This window comes from Sinocyclocheilus grahami, unplaced genomic scaffold (genome assembly GCF_001515645.1).
Source record: "Sinocyclocheilus grahami isolate Dianchi unplaced genomic scaffold, SAMN03320097.WGS_v1.1 scaffold979.1, whole genome shotgun sequence".
In the NCBI taxonomy this organism is placed as follows: Eukaryota; Metazoa; Chordata; class Actinopteri; order Cypriniformes; family Cyprinidae; genus Sinocyclocheilus; species Sinocyclocheilus grahami.
The window spans coordinates 312,854-324,561 of record NW_015506158.1 but is presented as its reverse complement, the minus strand read 5'-3'; the positions used below and the strand labels follow the sequence as shown (position 1 = coordinate 324,561).

Below are 11,708 nucleotides of genomic sequence, written 5' to 3'. Positions count from 1 at the left end.
AAAAAAAAAAAAGTAAATAATAAATTAAAGATGTTAACAAATCTGTTAGTATTCCCATTTGTTTCACCCAAGAAATTACTCAATTCTCCTCAGGGTTATTATTGTGAACTAAAACTAAAACTATAAAACAATTAATTACTCAAAATAATAAAAAATTAAATAAAATCCGAAATAATATAAAATACACAAAATTATAAAAATAAATAATCTAAAAATAAAACTTAAAATCTATATAGACATTAAAAAAATAAATTACACACAACAAAATTACTCAAATTAAACTAAAAATGAAATATACAAATAAAATTAAATTCATACAGTATGTCAAACACTAAAATAACTGATCCTGCTTGCAGAAAATAAGCTCTGTGCCTAACAAAAATGTCTGATTCTTACACATAGTGTTCATCATGAATCATGATAATGTTCACAAATGCATACAACTTCTATGAATTTTGAAGTCTAAATACAATCGACAGAAGTAAAAAGCTAAGTGTAGGCTATACGAGCTACGAACTACACCACTGTCACATGACTTCAACCTCACCATTATTAATTGCAGTCTTTATTTAAAACACATTTTCCCTGAACGTTTGAGAATAATTTGCCAGAGCGTGATTGGCAGCTTGATGTTTAATATCCCCAACAGCCACTGTAGTCCCATTTAGACACTTGTTAGCAAAAAGTAAAAGTTTAAAAAAAAGTTATATTGTGTCGTAGAATAAAATATGAAAATAGCTTGAGCTTGTGTTCACCATAACCCTTATTTCATTTAACCAAAAAACATTCAAAAAACCCACTGACTTGGGGACAGTGGACCTTTCTAGTGTTCAAAAACATGTATAAACTAGACGTGACTTAAAACATAAAGACTTTGCAGCCTACTGAGTGGACTGTGCGAATGAAATATGGCATCTAGGTTGATTCATGCAGTGCTAGAATCATAAACGAATCAGTGCTGGCCTCGTTAAATATTAATGTGCTAAACACTCACACGCTGCTTAGTTTGAGCATCAACAGTTAAAACGTTGACGGTGAACATGCTAAATGCAGTCGGGATGTTTCACAGGTCAGGTAGTAATTAAAATAGGTCATGTGCTTGTCACATTTCGCACTAGTTCATTTAATATTATCAACCTAATGAATAGCAAATGAGAACCTTAACACAGAGTTTTTCCAAATGCTTTTCTAAAACCTATACTGGCTCCTATAATTAATTAATGAACTTTTTTTTAGTCAGTATTCTTGAATTTTTGTCCAGTCTAATAAATTAATAAATTGATTATTAATAATAACAACGATAATGTCTTAAAAACAAGATACATATACTGGATTCAGAAAATCACACCTATACACCTATATATATTTATTAGGTTGAATGTAAAGTTGATCATTTTGTAAAACCAAATTTTTGTCAAAATTTGTATTTTTGAACTGTGATGATGTTTAAATGACAGTTTTTGCTGTCATTTTACAGTTTAAGATGTGGCAATAGACAATGGTGTTGGTTTAAAAGAACGTTGCTACCTAAACAATGTAATCCTATTTGATTCTATAGTTCTCTTTTTTCCACTTCAGGTTAATCCTGGGCTTTTTAAACAATTGCAAGTGTAAAAAGTCTTGCTGAAATTTAGTCATCCAAGATGAGTTTGTTTCTTCATCAGATTTGGAGAAATGTAGCATTGCATCAGTGTTTCAGCAATGGGTGCCGTCAGAATGAGAGTCCAAACAGCTGATAAAAACATATCACAATAATCCACAAGTAATCCACAGCACTCCAGTCCATCAGTTAACATCTGGAGAAGACAAAAGCTGAAACTAATCCAGCATTAAGATGTTTTTAACTTCAAACTGTGGTCCACAATCCATAATAATGCTTCCTCCAGTGAAAAAGTGTTCTGGTGTGAATCAGGAGAGAAATCTGCACAGATCAAGCAGCGTTTAAACAGCTCTAAACTAATATGTGGCTGGATTTTGATGTGACAGACAACAGCAGATTGGCATGAGAAAGCATTATTATGGATTATGGACTCGTCAGAAGCAATGGTTTGAATCTTAATGCTGGATTTGTTTCAGCTTTTGTCTTCTCCACTGATGGACTGGAGTGCTGTGGATTATTGTGATGTGTTTATCAGCTGTTTGGACTCTCATTCTGACGGCACCCATTCACTGCAGAGCATCCGTTGCTGAGACACTGATGCAATGCTACATTTCTCCAAATCTGATGAAGAAACAAACTCATCCTGATCTTGGATGACATGAGGGTGAGCACATTTCCAGCACATTTTCGTTTTTGGGTGAACTGTTCTATCTGTTGTGTTGTTTACTTGGTGATTTGGTGATGTAGTAACCACTACTAGAGCACTAGGTGTCGCTGTGAGCCTGAAAGGGTTTCTGACATGACACTGAACCTACAAAATAATGAACGTATGCACATCTTAGAAATGCAGAGGAATAGATCAAATAAAACGTGTTACATGTTCTCTTTCAAATGCATGACCAGCAAACACTCACGAATGCAGATTCGATGCCGAACTTTTGTTCTTTTATCTCCAAAAAGCATTTTCCCCAAACGTTTGGCACCTACATTGAGTTCTCAGAGCTTGAATGCGCTTAAATTACATTTCTATAGAAAGCAACTTCAAAGCCGCTTTGGGAAATAATGGGAAAGAACATTGCATTTCACGTGTTGGTTGCAAAAGCACATTGCATAAAGCCATGAGGCCAGCGCCTGACAGCCTCAGAGTGATGCTCAATACAGCGTCAAATAGAGGCATCAGTGTGACGCCGGGCCTCGTAGCGCATCGCTGACTGACGCTGAAGACTGATTCTCCACCCCTGGACAACGCCGTGGGCGCTTCCGCAGCATCTGTGCCCCAAATAAAGAAATATGCTGCCTGTTTCACAAACTCCATTAATCTTTCTTCTCCTTCTCAGTGGGATACAGACGACGCAAGCCTTGCAGGACTTACGACTGTGAGCTTGAGTTCGTCTTTTAGCCGCTTCAGTGCCGCAGACCAGAAAATGGCTTGTTTACTTTTGGCCGGCATTGATTGAGGCGTTTAGCATCGAGCGGCTTAAATGAAGATGCTTTGATTGATCCAAATATCACAGTCAGGTAATGATGCAGAAGACAATAATTGATCTGCGACATTAAAGGAATAATTCAGCCAAAAATGAGACTTCTGTCATCGTTTGCTACAGACCCTGTTATTTCTGTGAAGAAAATTTCATTCAAAAACTTTCATATGACAGCATGATCTCCAAAAAGGACATATGTATAAGTATCCAAGCCCTTTCCAAGATGCTTTGAGTGAAGGAAGTGGTGCCTTTAGATGCATCGCAGCAGATTTGATGTCTTTGACGCTGAACGTCATTGATTTTTGTGTGACAGATGAAAAATGTGACTATAAATGAGGTTTAAGAAGAGATTTATCAATGAATGACTTGGCTTTGAGTCTGTTTCTCATGCAAAGCTGTCAGATGAGTTCAAGAGTGAGAATATATAGACTGCAAGTCGTAGCCTATTTGAGGTTTTTATGGTATATTTTGTCCTTGGCAGAATAAATCACAGTCCATTTCAGTTGTATTGAAAACAGAGGTTGTTAAAAGTTTGAGAAAATTAATTAATTTTTGGAGTGAACCAGGGTTATTATTTACATTTATGCATTTCGTAGATTCTTTTATCCAAAGGAACTTACATTTCTAGCACCATGATTTACAGAAATATTATAGAAATTTAATATTTTAAATAAGCTCTTTATTTTTATTTTTCAGTTTTCATTTTTTTAAGTTTGTCATTTTGGTTGTCATTTAAAAAAATTTTTTTTTTTTTAGATTTAATTCATTTATTTTGATTAATTTTAGTACTTTAAGTACTTTTAAGTTTGAGTTTTTCATCTAATTTGTATATTTGATATTTTTCAGCTGTATTTCAATGAACAAAAACATATTTTTTTTAAATTTCAATTTAGCTTTAATTCATTTTTATTTAGGCTTTAAAGTAATTTTAGTACTTAAACTTTAAATTTTTCCATTAATTGCCAATGAAATATTTCTCTTTTATTTCTAGTTTTACGCTTGTTTTTCAACTAATATATATATATTTTTTCAGCTTTATGTCAATTACCAAAAACTTTGTTCTATTTAGCTTTAAGTCATTTTTATTTCGGTTTTAAAGTAATTTTAGTACTTAAACTTTTAATTTTAGTTTAAGTCTCCAAGGTTCCTGGCTGTCCTGGAAGGAGTTGATGAACCCAGCTGTATAGAGCAGTTGTGATGAAACAATGGGTTTCCTGGAACCACGAGTAGTTCTGTCTTAGTAAGGTTGAGCTGAAGGTGATGGTCCTTCATCCAGCTAGAAATGTCTCTCAGACAGGCTGCAATGCGAGCAGCTACCGTCGGATCATCTGGTTGGAATGAGAAGTAGAGTTCAGTGTCATCAGCATAGCAGTGATGAGAAAAGCCATGCTTCTGAATGACAGATCCTGAATGACGACATGTAGCTGGAGAAGAGACGTGGTCCAAGCACTGAGCCTTGAGGAACCCCAGTAGCAAGAAGTTGTGACTTAGAAACCTCACCCCTCCAAGACACCTTGAAGGACCTACCTGAGAGGTAGGACTTGAACCACAGGAGTGCGGTTCCTGAGATGCCCATTTTTCTGAAGGTGGACTGGAGAATCTGGTGGTTAACTGTGCAAGATGAGTACTGAGGATTTGGAAGCTGCTCTTGCCAGTCTCAGGGCTTCAGTAACCGAGAGCAGGGCAGTCTCAGTTGAGTGGCCACTTATACCTTTTTATACCTTTTTCTACCATCTTATATTTATTTTAATTTTATTTGAGCTTTATATAATTTGATGAAAATAATTTTTTAATAGCTGTAGTTTTAATTGTTTTAAGATTGTGAACTGTTCCTTTTATAATGATGCATGATGAGGTGTAGAAGTGCCAAAATGCACCGCTTCAAGAGAAGTTGCCTTCATTAGCGCTCTAAAAATGCCGTTCTTCAGTCGCCTTCGAGGCTCTCTTTCTCTCCTGAAGACAAGCTGCAGCTTTTACACCCACTGACTCGTGATGGTTGTAAGAAACGCAGATAAATACGCCTCTCGCTGCCGTCTAGACGGATGGGATGATCAGAAATGAGTGTGTGTGTCTCCAGAGACATCTGTTTCGCTATCAGTCATGCACTTGGAGAGGAAGCGAAGGCCCAATCAGGAGGGATGTGAACCCGAGCCGGGCCGGTGTTCAGGGTGTGATCTCATTAACCCGAGCGACTCGGCTCACCTGCTCGAGTGTTGGTCATTAACCCGCAGCAGACGCTTCTCTCGCCTGCATTCATTTCAGCTCATTGTTTCTGCCTGTTGAGGTGAAGTCAATCCTCAGACAAAAAACCTCTTTTCAGTGTCTGTGACCTCCAGATGTGATTACTGCAGTGCGCCCCCTGGTGCCAGATGTAATGCACTTTTAATTTGTTCCCAAAAGAGAGGCACTCAGGAGGAAAGTTATTGCTCTATTAAACTGCCCTGCATCATATATGCTGAATCAAATCCAATATTTCTTTCTTACTAATTTTGTGCTGCTGATTCCAAAAATAGCCTGTTTTGCTGGAGCACGCCACACTTTGTCAGTAAATATGATGCATTTTGTAGCATTTTTGTTTTCGAGAGCCATTATAAGGTGAAGAAGTCTTGTATTTTCCCTTAATCAGAAAAAAAACTGGCACAAATACATGATTCCTGTCCGAATCTGAGCCAGATTATAGCTATTTGTTAAATTCTCAGCCCATTATTTTATTTATAATCCAGAATTATGGCTATTGAAAGAAGAAAATGCAAACACGAGCCTGATGTTTTCCGCTTTACTGCATCCAAACTGAAATGACAGATTTTGTGAAAAAAGCTCTTTTATTTATAAATGTGTGTTTATGTAAAGTTCTTTGACATTAAATGGAGTATGAACATATTTTTCTACTCCTTTACACATTGTAAGTTAAATGATGTATTTTGAATATTTAACATTTAAACATTTTGAGATTATATATATATATATATTATGATTTGAAAAAAAACTTCATTCATATTTTGTTTAATCTAATATTTATATTTTCTTTTTTCAGTTTTATTTCAATTAACATTTTTCCCTTTTGTCATTTGAATATTTTCATTTTTATTTCTGTTTTAGTAATATTTAATTTAAAGTAATCTTATGTGCCTTTTTAACTTTTATTATTATTTTGAATATCTATATTTATCATTAATTAGTTTGTATTTCCGTTTGAGTAATTTTAGTACTTTTAAATTTAGTTTAGATTTTAGTAATCTAATGCACTTTTGTCATTTTTATTTTTTATATTAATATTTATCAATAACTCATTTTTATTTCAGTCTTAGTCATTTTAATTCTTGAAGTTTAAAGTTTTAGCTTTTATATATAATTTGAAAAATCGTCATACATATTTTGTGAAAATATTACATGATGGAAAGTTTTTATTAATATACTTGAATTCAGCATAATCAATTTAGGAAATATTAGGCCCTTTTTATTGCAAATCAGCAGATTTTGTTATTTATTTATTTTTATTTTATTTTATTATTTATTTTATTTATTTCAAAATGCAGGGATGTGTAATAGATCAGGAGACATAAACTTTGTCTCAGACGTTTCTCATACAAATTTTTTATGGCGGAATTGACTTGAATTTGATGGGAAATATTAGACTTTGGATTTCCCACTTGGCAAATCTGAGCAGTTTGAGACCTTGTCGAGTCTCCATTTTCTCTCCATGCAGTCTTACCGCTGTGCTGGATAAAATTGAGTTTTTTTGACATTATGAATATTTTTGTCTGAGTGGCAGTGAAAAGGCATGTGAAGTCAGAGACCCACAGCGAGGTCTGGTGTCACAGGAAGGGAAATTAAATCTGAAAGTGCCTTTAACTATCATAACTTAATGGGGGACCAGATTAGTTTCTGATTTGCCCTGAAATAGTCATCATACAGGCATTATATGCAGCCTCTTTATGCTTGTGAAGGAGGTGACGCCCCTGACGACGAATAATGGCTCTGATTTTTCTCACTTCTGAGTGCTCGATGCTTTTGCTGGAGGGGAGTGAAGATATCAGGCCTATTTTCATTCAGATCTGCGACGCCTCTAAAATAGCGGGTGGTCAGAGCAGCGTGTTAGCGTTCACTTTCCCTGCTGAATCTCTGAATCGGCCATTATCACAATGTGCCGAGATGATTGCGCAGGTCATTTTCACGGGTACAGACTCCCGTCACATCTAGCAATTATTCCCAGAGTGCTGACATTACAGCTGTAATCATTTAGTGAGTCGGGAGGGGGTGAATAATCAAACGCCAATTCATGAGGGCTAAACTGGAGCTGCTGGCTGTAATTGTAAATCATAAAGCTGTAATTGATTCTGATGTGTCCTGTCGTTATCGTGCTGTCCCTTTGTGACGAGATACAATTTTTTTGGCAGGCATAACCAGACTCTCGTGTGTTCTGAGGATAATGTGAGTGTTTACCTGCGCAAAAGATCCTGCCGTGATGCTAAGAAGTGGTAGGTGGTTGCTAGGGTGTTGCCATGCAGTTTCAAGAGTGGTTACTAGATTTGTATTCGGGGTGGTTTCTAGGTATTTGGTGTGTAATTGTGTCTAATTGTGTCTTCTAGGTTGTATCCAGGGCATTGCTAGAGTATTCTGAGTGGTTGCTAGGGTGTTGCTATATGATTACTTTGTCATTTTTAGGGTGATCTGGGTGGTTGCTGTGCAGTTGCTAGGGTATTCCACATGGTTGTTAGGGCTTTTCTATGTAGTTTTGAAGGCCTTCTAGGTGTTGCCAAGGTGTATTCTGGGTGTTTGCTAGGGACCCTCCTTCATTGTAAGTCTATGGGTTTTTAAATGTGTTCTATGGTTTTAGTCTAAAGCGATTCTATATGTATTAAATATCGAGAGGCTTTGTCAGAGCCGATCCTAGACTTCTTGGGGCCCTACACAAAACTGTGTCGGCGGGGGGACACCTACCACTACCACTTCTTTTCAACTCGTTTAAATTTTTTTTGTCTCGTGTAAGACATTCACGTTACATGATTTTACTGATTTTTACGTAGAACGGGCAACAGCGCACCGCATTAAAAGAAATAACATAAACGGTTTTCATAACTGCTGGCCAAATTCAAAAACGAAACTTAAATTAAATCATCTTTGAGAGCAAGGGGGCCCCCTGGTGTTTCGGGGGCCCTATGCAGCTTGCGTACTTTGCATATAGGGAGGATCGGCTCTGGGCTTTGTGTACTGGTTCATTGTTAATTTTGATCTAATATCGACTGAACATCTGATTGATTTATGAGTCTCTCTCTCTCTTTGTGTGTGTGTATGTTTATGAGAAGAATCCCGCTGTGGATCAGAGGTCGTGTACGCATCCGTCAGCCAAACCTGAGTCTGCTGTGTCTCCGTACGCTTGCCAGAGACGAACGACACTGGATAACCACAATAAGATCTTTACAGTGAGTACAAACACACATGTGTGCTGAGAATCAAACTCCAACATCGTAAAGGACACTGAGATATTATTTTAAAACTGACATCACAGTGTTCTTGAGTTATTTTAATCTCTGGCCCATTTGCAGCACAGTATGGACAGAACAGAAGGGGGCCGAACCGCACGCACACACACACACGCACACTCTAACACAGACACACACACACACACACACACACACACACACACACACACACACACACACAAGTGTCTCAAACAAACAACGTCTCTCTCTCTCACACACACGCTCACACACACACAGGTTTGTTTTTATGGTTTATGGGGACTCTCCATAGGCGTAATGGTTTTTATACTGTATAAACCGTATTTTCTATTGCCCTACACCAACCCTACCCCTAAACCTACCCCTCACAGGAAACTTTCTGCATTTTTAGATTTTCAAAAAACTCATTCTGAATTATTTATAAGCCTTTTGAATTATGGGGACATTGAAAATGTCCTCATAAATCACCTTCTCGTGTTATTATACAAATTACACACACACACACACACACACACGTCCCCATTAACACACATTAGCTGCTTCAGCTGTACACTGTGCCGTTTCTCAAGACAAACACCAACACAGCCGTTTATGTCAGAACAGGGGTATATTGAACATTGTAAGGGATTGTTTGCATAACAAGACTTTCACATGTTTTCAAGAAAATGTAAGTTGCGTTTGCTTGTTCAAGGTAGTTGCTAGGGGTGTTCTGTGTGGTTACCAAGGCGTTGGTAGGTGGTTTCTAGACTGTTTTGGGTGCCAAGATGTTGCTAAATGGTTGTTAAGGTGTTCTGGGTGGTTACCAGAGCATTGCTAGGTGATTTCTAGAATGTTTTGGGTGCCAGGATGTTGCTAAGTTGTTTCCAGGGTGTTTTACATGGTTGCCAGGATGTTGCTAAGCGGTTACTTAGATGTTCTGGATGGTTACCAGGGCATTGCTATGTGGTTTCAAGGGTGTTTTGGGTGCCAGTATGTTGCTAAGCGGTTGCTAGGGAGTTCTAAGTGGTTACCAGGGTGTTGCTAAGTGGTTTCAAGGGCGTTTTGGGTGCTAGGGTGTTGCTAAATGGTTTATCTGAGTTCATCTTTAGTCAAAATATATTTTTTTAATCTCAGAAGTAATCTTTTATAATCTATGAATTTAGTCTGAGATAGCAAAATTGTACTGTGTGTATCTGACATTACTCATGGCCATCAGCTGTGGTGGGAGGTGAAAAACAGGAAAGATAGAGTCTAGTCAAATGTAGATCAACACATGCGGACATTTTTATTTTCTCACAAGAAGTGGAAATTCGGGCGTAATCGCCAGACGGCTTTTGCTTTGTCTTGCGATTTGCGTTTGGAAGGTTACAGGCCTGTTATCAGTTGTTGAGCAAAACTTCAGTCATGTTCTGCTTTAAAGATTTATTTGATACTCGAACATAAACCCATAACAGATTCACCTTTGGCTTCTGCGAGGAAAATGACGAGCAACTCTTGAGACGCTACCCAAACTGCTAAACTTTCCGCACGAGGTGCGTGTTTGGTGCCAGAATTAAACTGACGAACGCTGGCGGTTTAAGAGCTTTTGGATGCACGAGGAGTCGCTCGCTGATTATTACAGCTGATGTGTTGTGGTTCTTTGAACATTAATCAAGAGAAAAACAGTGTGAGAATATGCTTTGTTTCAGATTTGACATTTGCGTAGACTCGTATTTTGCGATCAGCAACGTTAATAAATCAATTATGATGAAAGAGAAAAACACCAAAGACTGACAGGGCGAGGTGAACCGTAACTGAGAGCACAGATTAAAATCTCTTCTGTATTTCACTGGCAAATATGATATTTTAATGGAAAACAGAGACTTGATTGTCTATTGCCAGGAGAGAAAAACACCTGCAATGCAAACACATTATTGAGAATAATGATTGAGCTGAAGAACAGCAGGGTGAGATGAGAGGAGCTCAGCGTGTTTGTGAGAGATATAATCTGTTTCGTCTTGGCTATAAATGTCATGTGTATGCATCCGAATATCCAAATGCTGCATCAAATTACAGCGTGTCTTATTGCTGTGGTTGAGCATTTTGCTTACTACATCTGAATGCATTGGTAAATCAGAGGTGTTTAACTGGTTAACTGCCGGCGCCTAGCTATCGGGACGCTTGGCACTCTTTTTGTGTTATCTTTATTACTATTACTTTTTATTTTCATTACGCTTTTTTACCCATCACAAATTTTAGCAATCATCATTAAATTAGATATCATTTGAAAGCTTAAACACCTCACAGAATTTATCTAGTGAAAATCGTTAACATCTTTGCTGAAGAAGAAGAAGAAGAAGAAGTAATATTGTGACAGGAACATGCATAAATTCTATGGAGTTTGCAAGTGGCTTTTTTAACAATCTCACAGGAACTTCCATTTTTGTGATATCAACTTCAAATTCGGAATGTAACTTGATTTTATAGCTATTTTAGGTTACAAACTATTTTGTACAATATTTATTTCAGATAAAAAAGTATTGTGGTGCATTTCTTTACAGAAAATTAAATAACTTTATACTTTAATTTTTTTGAAATGCTTCCACTTCAGCAATCAATCACGTTCTTCTTTAAAAAGAGACCAGGCTTAGGTCTGTGTTCCGAAGTGTTCATGAATTATAACAATTTATGCTCAGATTTTAAAATATTTGTTGAAGAAGAAGTAATGTTGTGACAGAAATGTATAAATTGATTAGTGAGTTTGGGAGTAACCCGATGTCTATTTTTGGTATAGCACCTAAACAAAATCTCACAGGAACCTCCGTTTTTGTAATATTAACTTACAATTTGGAACATAACTCACTTAGACATGTCGCTTTGATTTTATAGCAATTTTAGAATCCAAAATATTTTGTAAAAAAAAAAAATTCCGGTTGGGTCTGTTACATAAACTGCTTAGACTAGTCTTAAAAAGTTAGTCATCTCTTTTTTTTCCTTCGAGACTGGTCATACATTCAGTTTTAAAAGATAGATTAGTCTAATTTGAATCTGAAAAGTAAGACTGGTTAGCCAGTGACAGTTAACAGGTTAAGTTATTGTTTAGGTTTACCAGTATTGGACATGTTTTTGTTTGGTTTGATCCACATTCTGTGCATAATTGATACTGAACAGTTTTGTTTTTCATGCCGCTGATGTGAAGTCTCGGTT

General features: G+C 36.8%; 1 protein-coding gene across 1 annotated transcript in view; it reads left to right on the top strand.

Moving 5' to 3' along the window:
* dntt (deoxynucleotidyltransferase, terminal) overlaps positions 1 to 11,708 on the top strand; it is a 158,281-nt gene that overhangs the window by 10,319 nt on the left and 136,254 nt on the right. The window contains exon 5 of the mRNA XM_016250250.1: positions 8,388 to 8,504. Within this exon, the coding sequence (XP_016105736.1) occupies positions 8,388 to 8,504 (117 nt within the window). The remainder of the gene's footprint in view (positions 1 to 8,387; positions 8,505 to 11,708) is intronic.